We start from the raw sequence: 20865 nt of genomic DNA, 5'->3' as shown, positions 1-20865 counted from the left end.
CTTATTTCTTCATGCTTTCCTGCTTGGTTGTTTCTTGCTTCCTTCTGGTCCACTCTATTGTTTTGTGTCCCAGTTTCCTTCCCATCCCTATTGGTTCTCCGAGCATGTTCCTTCATCTCTTTTATGGTAACCTTCATTTTTTCATGTAATTTGTGCCCAAAATCAACCAATTCTGTGAGCTTCCTGATCACCAGTGTTTTGAACTGTGCATCTGATAGATTGGCTATCTCTTGGTTGCTCAAAAGGATGAGTCCTGGGGCATTGATCTGTTTGAGACATACCTCACTCTCTCTTTTTTTTTTGGTCTGGTTGCTCCTGTTACAGTGAGGGGCGAGCCTTAGGTGTTCACCTGGGCTGGGCACCCCAGTCGCTAGATTGTGACGTTGTATGTGGGGGCAGGGGCGGGAGCAGGAGCAGGAGGGAACAATGGTGGTAGTTCCATTCTCCTGGGATCTCAGTCCCTTCTCTGGGATCCTGTGTTGCGTGCCCTGCCCTCGTCCACAGTGCCACCTCACTGGGTCCGCCAGCTGCTGCTTGCATACTCAGCGTCCACCGCTGCAATCTTGCACATCCTGGAAGGCTTACGCGCTCCTGGTGCCTTAGGTGTCCAGTTCTCCCCGATCTCCACGCTCTGCGGCCCACGCCCACTCCTCCTCTCAGCCCCTACTACTGGTCTGGATGAACGGGTCTACTTCAACTTCTTGGCTGTCCGACTTCCGTTGAGATAAATTCTCTGTCAGTTCTGGGTGTTATTCTGCCTCTAAATTGTTGTTGTTCTAATCTTGGTTGTGGGTGGAGGTATGGTGGGTCCACCTATGCCTCCATCTTGCCGGAAGTCCTCTGAATTAAACTGTTTAGCCTGATTTTTTACTTTTTAAAAATATATATTCCTGTGAGCATTTTGGGATACAACACAAAATTTCCGTAGTCTTTCATGCAGCCTACATTGTTACACCTTTATGATGTGCACATCCAGTGAAAGTGCCAAAATGAGATAAATGAATTCTTGGCCACACTGTAGTTCAGAATATACACAAACAGATGGGGTTGATACAGAGCTATCACTAGTTGCGATAGCATTTGAGAAACACAAGTTTATGCAGCTGAAGAAATTAAAGAAGGATCTGTCAGGGTGACTAAGCTAAATATTGAAAAATTACTAAAAAGGTGCTAGCAAAGTTAAAGAGACAGAAGGTAGCTATAGTTGACCTTGTGAAAAGGCATGAAAGCTGAGCATGGGGGTTGTTCTGGGAGTTGAAGAAGTCTGGTATAGTAGAAACATGTAGTAAATGTGATTAGGGATAGACAGATAGAAATGAGATCATTGATGATTTTATTGAAGGACTTGAAGCATACATGTGGCATCTTGGATTGGCTAAAAAGGGTTTTTTTCTGTACAGTGGCTCTAATAGCACATCGTCTTTAACTTCATTCAGAATAATTTCGTTAGATTGCACTATGGTAGCTGTCATATCTGTGCATTACAAAAACTTAACTAAAATTGGTGAATTTTTGTATAGCCATTTTAATATTGAAGATGGAAGAAAATACACAACATTTTCAACATATTGTGCTTTATTTCAAGAAAGGTAAAAATGCAACTGAAATAAAAAAAAGATTTGTGTAGTGTAGGAAAAGGTGCTGGGACTGCTCGAACATATCAAAAGTGGTTTGTGAGGTTTCTGCTGGAGATTTCTTGCTGAGTGATACTCCAGTGGTTGGGCAGACCAGTTCAAGTTAATAGCGATCAAATTGTGACGTTAACTGAGAACAATCAGCGTTATACCACATGGGAGATAGCCGACATACTCAAAATATCCAAATCAGTAATGTTATTGATGACAATGAAAAATGTGTCTTCTATTTTATGGAAAAAACTAAATGAATTTTTTCTCAACCTGATAGTTCTGGGAGGGATGATTTTGAGATGATAGTCTAGAAATAGCAGCTATAGTAATCTAGGTATGAACAGCAGGCAGTAGGTATGCTGGTGCCGTCTTTAGAGAGTAAGAATTCAGAATAGTAACAATCTATTACAGGTAGGGGAAGGAGATATGTAGAGTTCAGGGTAGGACATACTGCATTTTCAAAATTTATAGAATGTGATACAATTAGAGGTAAGTAGATTTTCTGACAAGTACATTTTCAGTGGAGTGTTGGTGTACAGATTACATATACTAGATTGAATATTAAATTGAGGAAGTAGGAGAGTGTCAATATATGCCATTCTGTATAATAATGATTCCTGGCATTTAGTAAAGTATTTAATCAATGTTAGCTGTTATTATGGCTACTATTAGTGTGTACTTTTATACCGTCTCATTCTGTATTTTTTCTTCAACTTTTTTTTTGGCCTTTTTTGGCATATTTTTTTGACAGACAAATAATAGTATTAGGTAAACATTCAGTTAGAGAGAAGTGTGTCTTATAAATAAATCCTGATTTTAATTACACCTATTGCCACGCTACTGAAGTTAATGAAAACATGTTTTGTAAAATTTTCCTGAAGAGAACTAGAAAGCTAATTTCTCATTTGAATAAATTATTCTTTCTGAAAGTAAAAAGATACTTAGCAAGTTTCCCAAAAGTTAAAATAATCATGTTTTTGTTGAACAGTTTTTCAGACATGTCTTATCAAGAAAAAAATTGATTTGCAGTTTTTCATTTAAAAGCATTTTGTGTCATAGATGTACTTATTCATACATGAAGCAAAAAACTAAATGATGGTTTTGCCTGTATTCTTTCAGGTTTGATTTAATCTCGAATGAGGGTGTTCTTGCAGCAAGATGTTAATAAGACAAAATCTAGGTAAGTAGAATACTTTTTAAAATATTACATGTCAAAGTAGGAGCAATACAAATATTTGTTTTAAAAATCTGCCTTCAAGTCCAGAATCAGTGAGTTTTTTAATAAGATTTTGAAATACGAAGAATCAACTTTTTGATGCATTTCATCCAGTTGATTTGGTGGGAAAAAACTACAACTACCAAATTGTGGAACTAAGTTCTTTTCCTTTTTTTATATTGAGCTTTATAATTCAAGTGTGTGGTTTCCATTAATTGTAAAACATATTAGAAAACCAAATGCATGCCCTGGCCAGTGAGGCTTAGTGAATTGATTGTTGGCCTGTGAACCAAAGGATTGCCATTTCAGTTCCCAGTCAGGGCACATACCTGGGTTGCACAGTAGGGGGTGCGTGAGAGGCAACCACACATTGATTTTTCTCTCCATCTTTCTCCCTTCCTTCCTCTTTCCCTAAAAATAAATAAATAAAATCTTAAAAAAATAAAAAAGAGTCCTGGCTGGTGTGGCTCAGTGGATTGAGCATGGGCCTGGGAACCAGGGGGTCACTGGTTTGATTCCCAGTCAGGGCACATGCCTGGGTTGCAGCTGGGTCCCAAGTGGGGGATGCGTGAGAAGCAACCACACATTGATGTTTCTCTACCTCTCTTTCTCCTTTCCTTCCCCTCCCTCTAAAAAATAAATAAATAAAATATTTAAAAAATTAAAGAGAAAAGAAAACCAAATTTAGTAAGAGACTTGTTACGTTGCTTCAGTGTTCTCTTGTGGGTTATAGTACTTGAGTAGTCTTTGCTTTTGTGAATTTTACTTTCTATTTCTGTGAATAAAGCACTGCCACAAGTTGGTTAAAATATCCCAATTGTTACTTTTTAATACGATGTTTAGAATTATAAATGATTCTTAAAATATTTTCCTTGCTGATACCTCTGCTGAATGATTTTTCTAATTTAGCATTCTGATTTGCTTTAATTTCTTAAGGCTGTTGACTTTCAGAAAGTTGAATTGTGGCTATGTACTTTTGGTCTGGTATGTGAAAGAATGCTTTTTAATAATATCAGCTGTTGAAATGTTAAAAAATATGTATACATTTACTGTCTATTGGTAATGAGCATAGCTTCAGGATATACAAAGAAGAATACTTTGATAAAATTGCACTTAACTTTATCCTTTTCTAATCTAACCAGATGATTCAACTGTCAGAAACTTCTTGATCTCACAGTTAAAAAAAAAAGGCTAGTTAAGTGCTATGATTGAGTAATGTGCAGTTAAATATTGTAGTCTCAATAAGTGGTTTGGGTGTAATTTGAGCAGTTTTCCCTTTATTACTATGATATAATAATGGTTTTTTGAAGAGTATTTCTTGTCTCTATGTCATGTTAAGTGCTTCTTGTGCATTATTAATCTTCATATTTCCTATAAGGTAGGTACTGTGGTGTAGAAAATTTTGGGGGTTTTTTTGGCTACTAGGGAGCTGTTTCTTTTTATTTAGGAAGAGCACTTGATTTTCATAGCATTATAAGGAACATTTGTATATCTTCCTGAAGGAGAGAAGCAGTTAGACTTTTGGACTTAAGGTCTTACAGGGATTTTGTTTGCTAGTTGAATATACAGTGTCTATTAGAACTTTTATTTTGATTTCTTACAGGTTAGATATTACTCATGAGGTGACACTAGTTTAATTTACTTTTATCCCACCACAATTATATATGAACTTTTCTTTTTTATTAAGTTCTAATGTGTGTGTGGTAAAATGTGGAAAATTTAAAATATAGAGCTGAATGAGTTTTTACATATGTGTTTACATGTATAACCTCCATCCAGATCAAGATGCAGAATGTTCTTACTGCCCCAGAAAGTTTCTCTTATTCTTCCCTTTGCAGTCCAATAGCCTCTCCTCCTGAGGTAAGCATCATCCTGTATTCTATCAGCAGAGCTTAGTTTTGCCTTGAATTTTGTGTATATAATGTACTCTTTTGTACCTGTTTTTTATTCAACATAATGTTTTTGAGTTTCCTTCATGTTGTTGTATCAGTAGTTCATTATTTTTTACTTGATTTTAGAGAGAAAGAGAAACATTGATTTGTTGTTTCAGCCTTATTTATGCATTCATTGGTTGCTTCTTGTAGGCACCCTTAGCTGGGTACTGAACCTGCCAATTTAGCATATCCAGGCTATGCTCTAAGCAGCTGAGCTACTTGAGCAGTAACATCCCATTGTGTGAACATCCTGCAAATTTTTCATGCACTCTGTTTATAATTTTGTTTATTGGGCTCTCTGAGTCTCTGACCTCACTTGCCAACATTCTACACTGCTTTCCTTCCTCTAGATGTCCCTTTCATTTTTCTCCATCACCTGCACAATAGTAATAAAATGTAAGTTCTATAACATGGTATACAATGGTCTCACTATAGCTATTTCAGAATGCTTAGCATTAAGTAAACAATATAGGATGTTTATATTCCTAGTTTTAGTCCTAAGTATATGTTGTCAGTCTTCTCCAGCCCCTTACCTCCTCAGTTGCTCAATTGTCCCTCCTTGTCAGCTTATCTCCTAACATGATCCATCTCAAGCATTATCTTGTCCTTTGAGCCAGGCCTGCCTATACTGCAGTAGTCTGCTTTCTTTACTAGGCTGTGAACTCTTTGAAGGTAGACACCATCCACACCTTATTTATCTCAGCACAGTACTTAGTGAATGTTTGTTAGACATAGAACAGTGAATGGAGGTATCTCTTCAGACAAATGGATATTCAGAATATTTGCTGGAATGGGATGGGGGCATTAATAATTCAGTTGCTGTTGGCTATAGGAAGGCGTCTATGAAAGCAATACAAAGATAGCATTATAGACATTTTGGGAAGAGAAATAAAATATTCCCAAGTCTTCTTTCAGTCCAGTTGGAATAAAATACCTAGTCATTGTTGATTTTGATTATGCTTTCCAAATGAAGGCATTGATCCATGTTAAGGAAATTAGAGTGTTTGTCACTAATATTATTCCCTTTGTGAGTTTGTACTAGTTATTTCTCTGAAGATTATCAGAAGATTTTAATCCACGGAGAAGATTGGAAAGACTTATCCCATCTGTAAGAAGTAAAGAAAACTTTTACTTATTTTTCTCAGGGTAAAAATCTGTTGGGAGTGGAGGAAGAAATTACATTATGGCCTAGAATTGTGATAATATTTTTAACTCCTGTAGCTTAGGAAACTTGCTGTTTACTGAAAAGGTTTTTTTAAAAAGTTTGTTTTATCATTGCAGATCTGTAATATACATAAACAATATATTTTCTCCTTTTTTTACTTTTTGTATTTATTGGGGTAACATGGGTTAATAAAATCATATAGGTTTCAGGTGTACCCTTGTGTAACACATCATCTGTGTATTGTGTTGTGTGTTTACCACCCCAAGTTAAGTGTCCTTCCATTACCATTTATCTGTCCCCCTTACAATTTCATAAGAAATGAAACTTTTTAAAAACTTGAAAGCATTTCATACCAGTTTTCTTTCATATTCGAAATTCAGCTAGTTGTGTTGGCTATTGTAGTTACCTGGGGGGGTTTTATGCCTGAAGCTTGATTGCCTTCTAGCAAGTCCAAAGCAAGGACAGGTTCTTTCCCACTGGGATCAATTTGTTGCTTTTGGTCTGCAGCTTCTGCCATAGAGGTTGAACACAGAGTTGGACATTGACCCCATGTCATGCTGTTCCTCTACCTCCCCACAAGGATTTTCTTAGACACAGACTTTCATTGAATGTAGAACCTCATTTATTTCTTTTATTTTATCCTGGATGTTAATTGTTTAGTTTTTTGTTGGTAAAATTTGAGTATTTAGAAAAATTTAACCTTACATTTGCTTGACTTAAGGTCTTTAAAAGATTTTAGACTAGGTTTTTTTTCCCTCTCACAGGCTGATAGAATACCTCAGTTTCACACTTTCTCCTCATTTTGTGCTTGAATATTGTAGTGAGCTGCTGCTAAGCATTTCCATTTTGAGGAATCCCTAAATCCAAGGATTGGAAGTTCTTCATGAAAGTGTCTTATATTAGCTTAATTTTCTTACTTTCCAAATTAACTCCTCTGTGCTTCACTGTCTTTAGTAGCATTGTAATGTGCTTCTCTTTGTTGTAATGTGAAAAACACCCTTTAATTAGTAAACGTATTTGTTTTTCATTCTTGTTGACATTGCACAGCATACATCTGACTGTTTTCAAGTATATTGCCAAGCAACATTTAGTATTTTCAAAATTGTAATTTTAAATAAATGTCACATTTTCTTATATGTGTGAACAAATAGTACAGAAATGTTTAAAATAAGAGGTAAAACTCTCTTCTCTCCCAACACTGTGCTCTGTATAAGTTATCAAAAATAGCTTGTATGTATTCTTCATGTTTCTTTCTACATTTACTGATATATCTTGATCATTCTTTCATGTATACCTTAGGTATAATGTAACTTTTATTATTGGTGGACACTTCTTGGTTTTTTGCTTGTATAAGCAATACTACAATAAATATTCTTGATTCTATCATTGGGATTGTGTGAGAGTGTGTAGGATAATTCATAGCAGTGGACCACTGGGTCACTCTATATGTGCCCTTTAATTTCTGATACATATTGCAAAATTACAAGGAGATTGTACCATAGCATTCTTATTAGCAGTTCCTGAGAATATCTGTTTTCCCAATGCTGTGCTAAATGGTAACTTGTGTTTTAATTATTGCCAATCTAATTAGTGAAAAGTGGTATTTGTGCATTTCTTTAATTGTGATATTCCTCAAAAGTTTGAAATGTCACTTTCATCATAAATTAATTTCTTTGGAGAATATGTAACTTGCAAAGATGTTGCTTCATTGGTAAATCCATCAATTAACATACATACCTTCATGATTTATGTATTACATTCAGTTATTAATACTGAATAACCAGGTTTTAATAAAAGTCACATATGCTTATGTTTGAGCAAGTAGTCTTTTTTATTCCCTTATACTTTTTATTTAGGATAAATATTTCCTAATGATGAATTTCTTATTATTTATTTTTTATCTTCACCAAAGGATATACTTACTGATTATACAGAGAAGGGAGGGGAAGAAGAAAGGGAGGGAGAGAAACAATGATGTGAGAGAGAAACATTGATTGGTTGCCTTTTTCGTATATACCCCAACCTGGACTGAACCCACAACCTAGGCATGTGCCCTGACCAGGAATCAAACTCTGCAGGATGATGCCCAACTAACTGAGCTGCACTGGCTAGGGCAAAGAATTTCTTTATAATTTGCCATAAACTAATGTTAGCATAGTCTGTAAGTAAAATGAAAATAAAAGTCATTATTAAGTACCTATTAGATTTATTACATCTGGATTAACAAACAGTATGCCATTTGATTCTCTTTTCTCTTGCAGCTAAAACATTAGAAAACTTTGTTTCTTTGTGGTTATGTTTTTGCTGCCTTTAGCATGTATGGTAAGATGTAATTATTAGTCTCAGATCCAGCTTTAAGTCAATGAATGCCTTTTTTCAAATTCTTTAATTCTAGAAACTACTAAATTTAAGGTCAGAAAGAAGAGAGGCAAAAAATCCTTAACATACAATAGTTTTCTCTGAGTTATTTTTTTTTTAAGATTTTATTTATTTACTTTTAGAGAGAGGGGAAAGGAAGGAAAGAGGGAGAGAAACATCAATGTGTGGTTGCCTCTCACGCACCCCCTGCTGAGGACCTGGCCTGCAACCCAGGCATGTGCCATGACTGGGAATCAAACCCGCGACCGTTTGGTTTGCAGACCTGTGCTCAGTCCACTGAGTTACACCAGCCAGGGCTCTCTGAGTTATTTTTAAAGGTTAAGATATTACCTTCTTTGGGGCTTATCTTTTTTTTGAACAGTATTTCCTGTGTGATGCCTTTACTCCTAGATATGTTTGTATTTCTCTTGGTCTTTCTTAAAACTCATCCTTGGTTTCACTGTGTTTCATTTGTTGAGAGGCTTAGGTAGGCTGCATTGATAAGTTTTTAAGCTGAGTGGTCAATGTAATTTTTTCATAGAAAGCTTCATCCATGCCTATACTTACTCTTTTTTTAATTATTCTTTCCAAATAATTACATGCTCCAAGCTGTAAGTAAAGTTTTTCTTTATTTTAATCATTGTTTATTACAGTTGTCCCAATTTTACCCCTTTGCTCTCTCCTGTCCCGCCCACGACCTGTTCCCACAGTCAATCCCACTCTGTTGTCCATGTCCATGGGTCATTTATACCTGTTCTTTGACTTGACCCTTCCTTTTCTTTCCTGCAATATGTCCCTCCCCACTCCCCTCTGGTTCCCATCACTCTGTTCTTGTTTCCATGACCCTGGTTCTATTTTGCTTATTTTTTGTTTTGTTTTGTTCATTAGGTTCCTCTTATAGGTGAGATCATATGGTATTTATCTTTTGTCACTTGGTTTATTTTACTTGGCATAATACTCTCCAGTTCTATCCATGCTGTTGTGAAAGGTAGGAGTTCCTTCTTTCTGCTGCATAGTATTCCATTGTGTAAATGTACCACAGTTTTTTTGAGCCGCTCATTTACTGATGGGTACTTAGGCTGTTTCCAAAACTTGGTTATTGTAAATAGTACTGTTATAAACATTGGAGTGCATAGGTTCTTTTGCATTGATGTTTCAGGATTCTTAGGGTACATTCCCAGCAGTGGAATTGCTGGATAAAAAGGCAGTTCCATTTTTAGATTTCTGAGGAAATTCCATACTGTTTTCCACAGTGGCTACACCAGTGTGCATTCCCACCAACAGTGCACTAGGGTTCCCTTCTCTCCACAACCTTGCCAGCACATGTTGTTTTATTAATGATGGCTATTCTGACAGGTGTGAGATGGTATCTTATTGTGGTTTTAATTTGCATCTCTCTGATGGGTAGTGATGTTGAGTATTCTTTCTTATGTCCATGGGCTCTCTGTATGTCCTCTGGAGAAGTGTCTGTTCAGGTCTTTTGCCCATTTTTCAACTGGATTATTTGTCATCCTGATGTTGAGTCATATATATGAGTTCTTGATATATTTTGGAGATAAATTCCTTGTCTGAGGTATCATTGGCAAATATATTTTCCCACATGGTTGGTTCCCTTTTCATTTTGATGATGTTTTTGTTAGCCATGCACAAGCTTTTTAATTTGATGTAGTCCCATTTGTTTATTCTTTCCTTGATTTCCCTTGCCTTAGGGATATATCGGCAAAAAATATTGCTGCATGGGATATCTGATATTTTACTGCCTATGTTTTCCTTTAGGACTTTTTATGGTGTCATGGCTTATGTTTTAAGTCTTTTATCCACTGTGAGTTTATTCTAGTGTTTGGTACAAGTTGTTGATCTAGTTTCATTTTTTGCATGTACCATTTCAGTTCTCCCAGAACCATTTATTGAAAAGGCTATTATTATTCCATTGTATGCTCCTGCCCCTTTTGTCAAATATTAATTGACCATAAAGGCATGGGTTCATTTCTGGGCTCTCTGTTCTATTCTGTTGATCTATGTGTCTGTTTTTATGCCATACCAGACTGTTTTGATTACAGTGGCCTTGTAAGATAGTTTGATATCAGATATTGTGATCCCTCCTACTTTGTTCTTCTTTCTCAAGATTGCTATGCCCACGTGGGGTCTTTTTTGGTTGCATATAAATTTTGAAATATTCTCAATCTATGAAATATGTCATTGGTATTTTAATAGGGATTTCTTTGAACATATAGATTGCTTTCCATCCTCACCCTTCCTCCTCCCTGCTGATAACTTTCCAGGTGATCTCCAAATCTAGGATTCTGTTTCTGTTCTAGTTATTTACTTTGTTTTTGTTTTTCAGATTCAGTTGTTGATAGTTGTGAGTTTATTGTTATCCTAATGTTCATATTTTCATCTTCTTTTTCTTAAATAAGCCCCTTTATCATTTCTTGTAATGATTGTTTAGTGATGATAAAGTCTTTTAACTTTACCTTGTCTGAGAAGTACTTTATCTCCCCTTCCATTCTAAATGATAGCTATACTGGATTAGAGTAATCTTGGTTGTAGGTCATTGCTCTTCATCTTTTCGAATACTTTTTTTAGTCCCTTTTTGCCTACAAAGTTTCTTTTGAGAAATTGGCTGATAGTCTTATGGGAATTCTTTTGTTGGTAACTCTCTGCTTTTCTTTTACTACTTTTAAGATTCTCTCATTGTTTTTAACCTTTGGCATTTTAATTATCATGTATCTTCATATGGTCTTCTTCGGGTCCGTCTTCTTTGGGACTCTGTGCTTCTTGGACCTGTATATCTAATTCCTTTGCCGAATTATGGAAGTTTTCTTTCATTATTTTTTCAAATAAGTTTTCAATATCTTGCTCTTCCTCTTCTCCCTTTGGCATCCCTATTATTCAGATGTTAGCACTTTTGGAGATGTCCCAGAGTTGTCTTATTGTCTTCTCGTTTTTTTAAAATTCTTTTTCTTCTGTTCTGATTGACTTTATTTCCTCCTTATGTTCTAAATTGTTGATTTGAATCCCAGCTTCCTTCCCTTCACTGGTGATTCCCTGTAGATTTTTCTTTATTTCACTTAGTATAGTCTTAATTTCTTCCCTTATGCTTTTATCATACTCAATCACTTCTCTGAGCATCCTGATTACCAGTGTTTTGGGCTCTGCATCTGATAGGTTGGCTGTCTCCATTTTGCTTAGTTCTTTTTCTGTTCTTTTTTTTCCCCCTGTTCTTTCATTTGGGCCATATCTCTTTGTCTCCTCAATTTGGCAGCCTTCCTGTGTTTGTTTCTGTGTTATTAGGTAGAGCTGCTTTGACTCCCTGTCTCAGCACACTTGTAAGTTTTATGGGGTGGAACCTTAGGTACTTGCCAGGGCAAGGCAACCCGCTTTACCGCTTTGTGGCTTTTTATGTGAGGGAGGGGTCAGGGAGGGGAGAATGCCACTGCCTGGCTGCTGGAGGCTCGCTTGGTATTCTCCCTGTTTCCAGTCACTTCACCCCATTCCCATATGTGACTGGCAGCCCTCTGGCTGCTGCCCTGGTGGTAGTTCCCAGAGTGGGTGGGTTTGCATACATTCTAGGACCATGCAGGCCCTTTAAACAGACCCTCCGAAGAGACTGGCAGTTTCTTCCACTGCACCAACCCCCACTGGTTTTTACAGCCAGAAGTTATGAGGCTTCATTTCCCAGTGCTAGAACCCTGGACTGTGTGGTCTGTTCTGGTGCTGGGATCAGTCTTTCCCAAGGTGTTCTTCCCGACTTTTATGTACCACATGTGAATGTAAGATTGCCTGTTCCACCAGCTGCCACCTCCACTTCTCCACCCACACACTGTGTCCTCTCTACCCCAGCTCCCTGTCTGTGCCCCTCCTACCTATCTGGATGAATATGGCTTCTTTAAACCCTTGGTGGTTGAACTTCCTTACAGTTCAATTTTCTGTCAGTTGTAGGTGTTTTTTGTTTTTGAGGTTAGTTGTGATCCTTATGGTTGTGCAAGAAGGTGAAGCATGTCTTACCTATACCTCCATCTTGACCGGCAGTCATACCTGTACTTATAAAAATTTCTACCCAAATCTGAAGTAGTTTTCAACTTAAAAATTAAAGGCTAAGTGGGAAATATCCTTCCAGTATGTGACAGAAAACCATAAAACTTCCCTGTCAGACCCAAAATTTTGCTGTTGCTATATAGTTGAACCTTTTATGGTAGGTCTAAAGTGTAAATAAAGGTGCTAAGTAAAACAAGGTATTAAATAAGACTTTATTAAAGCCTGTTGTTCTATACAGTATGCATTGTGTTAAGTATTCACTGATAATTAGAAATCTCTGTGCTATATAATGAATTATGTTGAGTCACAAACATAATACTGTCAGGTATGTAAAGGGAAGTATAGTAGGAGCAAGGAGGGAATTTTGAAGGATGAGATCAGGAAAGGTTTTGTAGAAGGACGGTAACGTTTGAGTTGGGCCCTAAAGAAAAGAAATAGAATTTTGATTGTAGGATGACCTGGGACAGACAGGGTATGAACTAAATTTTAGTTTCCAGAAATCATTTTTTCTAAGTTTCACTTATTTAAATGTCCATATTGTCTACATTACTGACATTTATTAAGTGTGCCAAAGTTTACACTTTATGGTAAACTTTCTAAGCAATAAAGCTTAGTTTACACTTTATGGTAAATTTCTAAGCAATAAAGCTTAGAAATTTATTGCTTGAACTGTTCCCTTTTTCTGAGTTTTCAAATTTTTGAAACAACTCTGATTGTAAACTCGCCAAGAAGTGAATTATACTGTGAAAGTGTCCATGCTTATCATTAATTTATGTATTATGATATTACAGTTAAGACTATGAGTTTCATAAATAATAAAAGTATGGCTTGAGGTCAGGTATAATGAGAACCTAAATTCTCTGACCTCTCATCTGCTGTTCTTTTGAGATAACCATTAAAGTAAGTATTTGAGACCTTTTAGGTTTTTCTAGCCATGCTAAGCACTGTGGGCCTACCTGTCACATGACTGATGCTCAGTAAATACTTGTTTAATGGTTTATTTTTTTCCCTTAGTGTTTTATGAATTGATTAGTTAAATTGGCTTTCACTCATACATGATACTAGTTACTATCTGAGGAGAAAAGATGACTAAATATGTAATTACAATAAAATGTGATTAGTGTTGTGATAGTCTGTGCTTCTGGATGACCAGGACTGTGTTTGTTTTATTTATTAATATATAAGCACTTAGGATAGCATTTTACTTGTAAGAGGCATTTAATAAAGATTTATTGAACAACTGAATGGAAATACGGCAAGGCCCCTCAAAAGTGCCATTTTAACTAAAACTTGAGGGAACTGTTGGTAATTTATCTAGGTAAAAAGTTGGGGGAGAACTGTCGTTAAGCAGAAGTAGTATGTAGAAAGGGTAAGATGTAAGAGAAAGGGAATTTAGGTTACATCTAAAAACATAATTAATTTGGACATTTTTATTTATGTGTTCTGATATCAGTGGATTGATTAGTTGCCTTTACTCTTAAAACCTGTTCTTGTTACTGTATTCTCTTGTTATCAAGGTCAAAATCCCTTTGAATATTTACATTGCTCATTTTCTGTCATAAAGATTCGGTCAGTTACTAGGGCTTTTTGCTTTTATTTTGTCAACATATTAATCTTTTGCTTTCTCATAGCTATTTTGGTTATTCCATTGCATTAGTTTGGGAACAATATGTCTTTGTTCACTTTATCTTACTTATGTAAGGACATTTAATTCAACTTTTTAGGAAGTTACACAGTTATTTTATTATTCACTTGCTCAAAAAAGTTAACTCCTTAGTGGATAAATTTTAATTCTTAGATCATATAATCAAGAGCTTCAAACTTTATCTTCCAATAAATTGTAACAGTTTCATCTCCTGCTATTTTTTAAATATTTGCTGCAGCCCAATTGATTGTCATTATTTTTTTAAAAATTCTGACACTTTAATGTTTACTCATATCTTTCTCACCAATCTCATTTTCAGTTCATCTGTACACTTGAGATTTAACCATCCCAGAAAGTTCAGCTCATATCTTGCCTGCCTTGAGGTGACATAGTCTCTAGGAAGTCATACTCTCTACATCTACAGTGACTGCAAACTGAGCCACCTATTGGTTGAATGACTTAAAAGCATGACAAGATAGTAAGATATTAAATATTAATATCTCCTACTGTGCTCTCTGCAGTTGACAGGCTCTTATATTATTTTGACTGATTATAAAGTAAAACTATTATAATCTTAGATTTTTTAATACAAAAGTTTATAGTGTTTACTCTTTCTATACTTGAAAAGCAGTTAGATTTTTTTTTTGCTTGATTGATTAAAAACCAAAATGACGATGAGCCCAGATTTATTTTAACATTTATAATAGTGAATACTATATGCCAGGCATTGTTACAAGTATTAACTCAACCCTCAGTTTTCAGATAAGAAAACTGCCTCTCAGTATAGCTATGAAGAGAAGTCACACAGAAAAAAAGCTATAATCAAATATATAGTCTTATCTCATTTAGATTCTCATTTCTTCTTCACCCTCAGGTTATTTTGGAGCAAATCCAGACACTTTATTGGTCTCCACCTGACCCTTGTTGGTAATTAAAAAATAACTTGATATTCTTTATACCTAGAAAAAGTTTAAAATAAACTTGATTGTGACCAAAATCTTTCCTAGAATTTACAATAAACCTATAGATTGATTTGGGAAGAATGAATTTTCTAAACTGTGTATCTCTCCATTTACTTAGGTCTTCGATTATTTTTTTAAGATTTTATTTATTTACCATTAGAAAAGGGAGGGAGAAAAATATTCCACACCCCCAACTGGGGGCCTGTCCCACAACCCAGGCATTTGCCCTGACTGGGAATTGAACTAGTGACCTTTGGGTTTGCAGGCCAGTGCTCAATCCACTGAGCCATACCAGCCAGGGCTAGGTCTTTGATTTCTTTCTTCAGCATTTGTAATTTTAGCACACAGATGTTTTACATGTTTCATTAAGTTTATATGTATTTTCTTTGGATTGATTGTAAGTAGCATTGTGATTTTAATTTCAGATTTCATATGTTTATTGTTAATATATAGAAATGTAACTGATTTTTTTCTTTGTGGTAAAATTCACCTAAAATAAATGATCAATTTTAAGGTATAAAATTCAGTGTCCTTTTAGATTTGCAGTATTGTGCAACAATCACCTGTAACTATTTCTATAATATTTCATCACTCCCAAGGCAGAGACCCTGTACCCATTAAGTAGGCACTTATATTTCTTCCTCCTCCCAGCCCCTGGCAATCAGTAATCTGACTATTTTCTGTTTATTTATTTGTTTCAGCAGTATAGTATAGTTTCCAATGCACAAGTCTTTTCATCTCAGTTAAGTTTGTTCCTAAGTATGTTATTTTTGATGCTGTTATGAGATTATTTTCCTATAAGAGTTTTTTGTTATCTTTTGAGTTTTCTATATAAGTTCATGCTCTCTGTGAATAGAGATAATTTTTGTTTTCCAATTTGAATGCTTTCCTTTCCTTTTCCCTTTCCCTTTCCCTTCCCTTTCCTTTCCTTTTCCTTTTCTTTTCCTTTCCTTATTGGGACTTCCACTGCTATATTTCATAGATGTAGCAAGAGCAGACAGCATTGTCTTGTTCCTGGTCTAGAGCAAAAACTTTAGTCTTTCACAATTGGGTATGACTTTAGCTGCGTGCTTTTTATAAATGGACTTTATTACATTGAGGCAGTTTCCTTTTATTCCTAGTTTATTGAGTTTGTTAAAATCATGAAATAGTTTTCCATGCTGTTGAAGTTTTGTCAAATTTTGTGCTGTTGAATTTTTTCAAATGTGTTTCCTTATATCAGTTGATGATCATGGTTTTGGTTTTTTGTTTGTTTTTGTCCATTCTGTTAATGTAGTATATTACATTGGTTGATTTTTACATAGGTTAAACTATCCTTGCATTCCAGGGATAAGTCCCACTTGATCACAGTGTAAGAATCCTTTTAATGTGTTGTTGAAGTCAATTTGCTAGTATTTTGTTGAGGATTTTTGCATCAGAATTCACCAGGGATATTGGTCTGCAGTTTGCTTATGTCTTTGTCTGATTTTGGTATCAGAGTATTGCTAGCCTCATTGAATGAACTTGGAATGTTTCCTTCTCTTTAATTTTTTTAGAATTTCAAGAAAATTGGTGTTATTTCTTCTTTACAACTCTCCAGTGAAGCTGCCAGCCCTGGACTTTTCTTTGTTGGGAGGGTTTTAATTACTGCTTCAGTCTCCTTACTAGTTTTAAGTCTTCATGTATTTTGTTGCTTCATGATTCAGTCTTTATTGATTGTATGTTTCTAGAAATTTATAGATTTCTTCTTGGTTATTGTTTTTTTTTGGTGTACAGTTGCTCAGAGCTTTCTTATAATCTTCTTTATTTGTGTGGCATTGTTTGTAATGCCCTCTTTTATTTCTCATGTAGTTATTGGAGTCTTCTGTTTTTTATCTTAATCTAGTGAAAAGCTTCTTAATTTTGTTGACCTTTTCATAAAGCCAACCCTTTTTTAAATTTTTTTCTATCTTTTGTTTGCTATTTTGTTTATCTTTGCTGTATTCCTTATTTCTTCTCCTGGATTTGGGTTTAGTGTTCTTTTCTAATTTCCAGAGGTATAAATTTAGGTTGTTGATTTAAGATTTTTCTTATTTTTAAAAAGTATTTATAACATAGCCTTCAAGCACTGCTTTTACCGCACTTCACCAAATTTGGGTGTGTTGTGTTTTCATTTTCATATGTCTCAAGTATTTTCTAATTTCCCCTTTTTTCTTTTCTTTTCTTTTTTTGAAAGATTTTATTTGTTTATTTTTAGAGAATGGGGAAGGGAGAGAGAAAGAGAGAAAAACACCAATGTGTGGTTGCCTCTTGCACGCTCCCTACTGGGGACCTGGCCTGCAACCCAGGCATGTGCCCTGACTGGGAATCAAACCAGAACCCTTTGGTTCAGAGGCCCATCCTTAATCCACTGAGCTACACCACTGGGGCTCCCCTTTTTCCTTTATTTGACCCATTGGCTATTTAAAAGTGTGTTGTTAAATTTCCACATATTTGTGTATTTTCAGTTTTCTTTGCTGCTGATTTCTAATTTTATTCCATTGTGATCACAAATGGTATTTCTAACATTTTAATCTACTTGAAATTGTTACAACCTGTTTCGTGGCTTAACATGTAGTTTATACTAGAAAATGTTTTGTATGCTCTTGGAAGAATGCATATTCTGTCATTGTTCAGTAGTTTATTCTGCCTATGTCTGTTAGGTCCAATTGGTGCAGTATTCAAATTCTCTTATTTCCTTATTGATAATATGGTTGTTCTATCCATAGCTGCTTTCTTTTGTGTTTAATTGGTCTTTCTGTTCATCATTTTAATTTTCTTTTGTATTGATTTTCCAGTTATTTCCTTGTGTTTACCTTAATGATTACAATTAATAGTTTAAGCTTATACTAAGCTAGTTTGAATAATGTAAAATAGTGTTTCAATGGGGTAAAATCTGCTGTGACATAGCTTTATCCCTCCTCTGTTTTATTGTTACTGTTGCAATTTACATCTTTATACAATAAAACTGGTGTTCATATTTACCTGTGTACTTCCCTTTATCATTGTTCTTTATTTCCTTTTATAACATTGAATTACAATGTAGTATCTTTTTATTGCAGCCTGAAGGACTTTCTTTAGTATTTCTTATGGGCAGTTCTACTAGTGGTTAACTTTCTCAGCCTTTGTTTTTTTGGGACTGTCACTTTCATTTTTGAAGGATAATTTTTCTGGGTACAGAATTCTTGGTTGTCAGATTTTTTCTCTTAGCAATTTATAAATATCATATAAATACCTTCTGGCCTCCATGGTTTCTCGTGAGGAATTAATTTTAATATTATTAAGGGTCTCTGTTGTATATGACAGGTTGTGTCTGTATTGCTGCTTTTATTATTTATTCTTTGTCTTTGGATTTTAACAGTTTTATATTAACTGTGACTTAGTCTGTATCTCTGCATTTATCCTACTTGGATTTGTTGAGTTTCTTGGATGTTTAGACTTATGTCTTTTTATTAAATTTTGGATGTTTATGGCCATTATTTTTTGAAATATTGTTTCTGCCTCTAGCTCTCTGTTTTTTTCATCTCATTAAAAATATATTGGTACATTTTTGATGAATGTACATTTGTACTATGTACTTTTGGTACATAGAGAATTCTATTCTATCCAATCCTTATTTATGCCGAAATGACTGTAAAACAGTTGTTCTTCAAGTGGCTCTTTTCACATACTGTCAAACCTGCCACAGGTGAACAAGTGCATTAAAACTACAACTTAAAGAAATATTTCTGATTTCTGCCATTGGCTGTCTTTGAAGACCTCTACCCTAATAGTATCTTCATAGTTCACTACCTGTTATACCTACAGTGATGATGTTGACAAGGATTTGCTTCTGGGTACATACATGGGCTGGAGGGATGTTTGGTCATGGAAATATTGGAATTTCTGGAATATTACAACTTTCTTAAGGGTGTGAAGCAAAATATATGAAAAATTGGGAGGTTTTATGGAGTCTTCATTACATAGGCATGATCTATTACTACCTCAAGATTTAGTCCTTTCTTCCCCCAGAGGATTACTGTGAGGGTGAGCTAAAAAGTTTGAAGCTTCTCACTATGGCTTAGTCTTTCTGGTGACCAGCCCCCACCCAGGAGCTTATTAAGAGTAACCTCATTAGAATAAAAGATACTTTTATCGTGAAGGAAGTTCCAAGGGATTTAGGATCTATATAAGATTTTCCTTTCATTCAGGAAATTACAAGGTACGTTTTCGGAGCGCTTTGTTAGGAACCAGGGACAGAGACCAGGTATATATTTATTATGTGTCACAGAATTCTTTTATATATTCAGGGTATTAACCTTTTATTAGATATATGATTAACTAATATATTCTCCATTCCATTAGTTGCCTTTTCCCTTATTATGTCCTTTGATTCAAAGAAGTTTTGAAGTTTGATGTAGTTCCATTTATGTTTTTACTTTTGTTTCCTGTACTTTCAGTGTCGAATCCAAGAAACCATGGCCAAATCCAGTGTCATGAAACTTTTCCTGTATTATTTTTCCTCTTGAAAAACAACTTGTTTTATAGTCATTTCAGCATAAATAAGAATTGCATAGAGTAGAATTCTCTTTCAGGCATTCTGTTCTTTCTTCCATTTCCTAATAATTCACTTACAACTAGTTAGGCATTTTCTAAGAGACTGGAAGGAGTAGACAAAACAAGCCAGAGTCAAGTTTTTATTCAAAATGTATTATAATGGGACCTATGCAAGAGGAGAAGATAAAGGGTAGGGAACACAGTGGGGACACTGGAACATGATAACATGGCCAGGGCCACAGCCCCTACCTTTGGTGAGAGGGATGAAAAGAAAAGGCGAGAGCTGGATAAGAATTTTACAGTTTTAGCTCTAACGTGTAGGTGTTTGATCCATTTTGAGTTAATTTTGTATATGGTATAACATATAGTCTATTTGGGCTGGTACAACAAAATACCGCACACTGGGTGGCTTATAAACAACACAGAAATAGATTTGTCACAATTCTGCAGGCTAGAAGTCTCCACATCAAGGTGCCAGCATGGTCAAATGTGCCCAGGGCCCTTCTGTAGGTTGTAGACTTCTTGTTGTGTTCTTACATGTCAGATGGGGCAGGGAGCTCTCTAGAGCTTCTTGTATAAGGGCATTTAATCTCAGTGATGAGCGCTCTTTCCCCCTGATCTAATCACCCCAGAAGCCCACCTCCTAATGCCATCACATTGAGCTTTAGGATTTCAACATACAAATTTTGGAGGAGCACTAACATTCAGACCATAGCATGATATAAGCTAAGAATCTGGCTTCATTGTTTTGAGTGTGTTTATTCAGTTTTCCCAGCATCATTTGTTGAAAGACTGTTCATTTCCTATCCGATGATCATTGGCATCCTTGCTAAAAATCATTTGACTGCATATGTGAGGGTTTTTGGACTTTCTGTTGTGTTCCATTAGTCTGTACATCTGTCATACTATTTTGATTACCGTAGCCTTGTAATAAATTTGAAATAAGAAATTGTAAGACCTGTAACTTTGTTCTTTTTCAGGATTGTTTTAGCTATTTGGGGTCCCTTGTGATTCCATATGAACTTGAGGATTAATTGAGGATTTACTCTAGTAACAACTTTGATATATATTATCTAGCAATGTTAATTATAATCATCATGTTGTACATTACATCTCTAGTACTTATTTATTTTACAATTGGAAGTTTGTACTTCTTGACCACCTTCCTTTAATATCCCTTTCCCCAACCCCCTGCTTTTGGTAACTATAAATCTGATTTCTTTGTTTATGAGTTTGGGGTTTGTGTGTGTGTGTTTTTGTGTGTGTGTGTGTTTTTTAATATATTTTATTGATTATGCTATTACAGTTGTCCCATTTCCCCCTTCACTCCCCTCCACCCTGTACACCCTCTCCCACCCGTATCCCCCTCTTTAGTCATGTCCATGT

At 35.4% G+C, this 20865-nt stretch overlaps 1 protein-coding gene across 15 annotated transcripts in view; it reads left to right on the top strand.

Annotated features, from left to right (window-relative positions):
• Positions 1–20865, top strand: part of ZNF644 (zinc finger protein 644) — a 96658-nt gene that overhangs the window by 22807 nt on the left and 52986 nt on the right. For 14 of the 15 annotated variants that reach the window (XM_036026398.1, XM_036026394.1, XM_036026408.1 and 11 more), the window contains one exon: positions 2748–2808. The exons of the other annotated variant lie outside the window; for it this stretch is intronic. Coding sequence is in view for 5 of the 14 variants with exons in the window: in XM_036026408.1 (XP_035882301.1) it covers positions 2787–2808 (22 nt within the window). In the remaining 9 variants the exon portion in view is untranslated. Of the gene's footprint in view, positions 1–2747; positions 2809–20865 lie in introns of those variants that run through there. 15 annotated transcript variants of the gene reach the window in all.

Source organism: Phyllostomus discolor, chromosome 5, assembly GCF_004126475.2.
Source record: "Phyllostomus discolor isolate MPI-MPIP mPhyDis1 chromosome 5, mPhyDis1.pri.v3, whole genome shotgun sequence".
In the NCBI taxonomy this organism is placed as follows: Eukaryota; Metazoa; Chordata; class Mammalia; order Chiroptera; family Phyllostomidae; genus Phyllostomus; species Phyllostomus discolor.
This window is presented reverse-complemented; position numbering and strand designations above follow the sequence as displayed.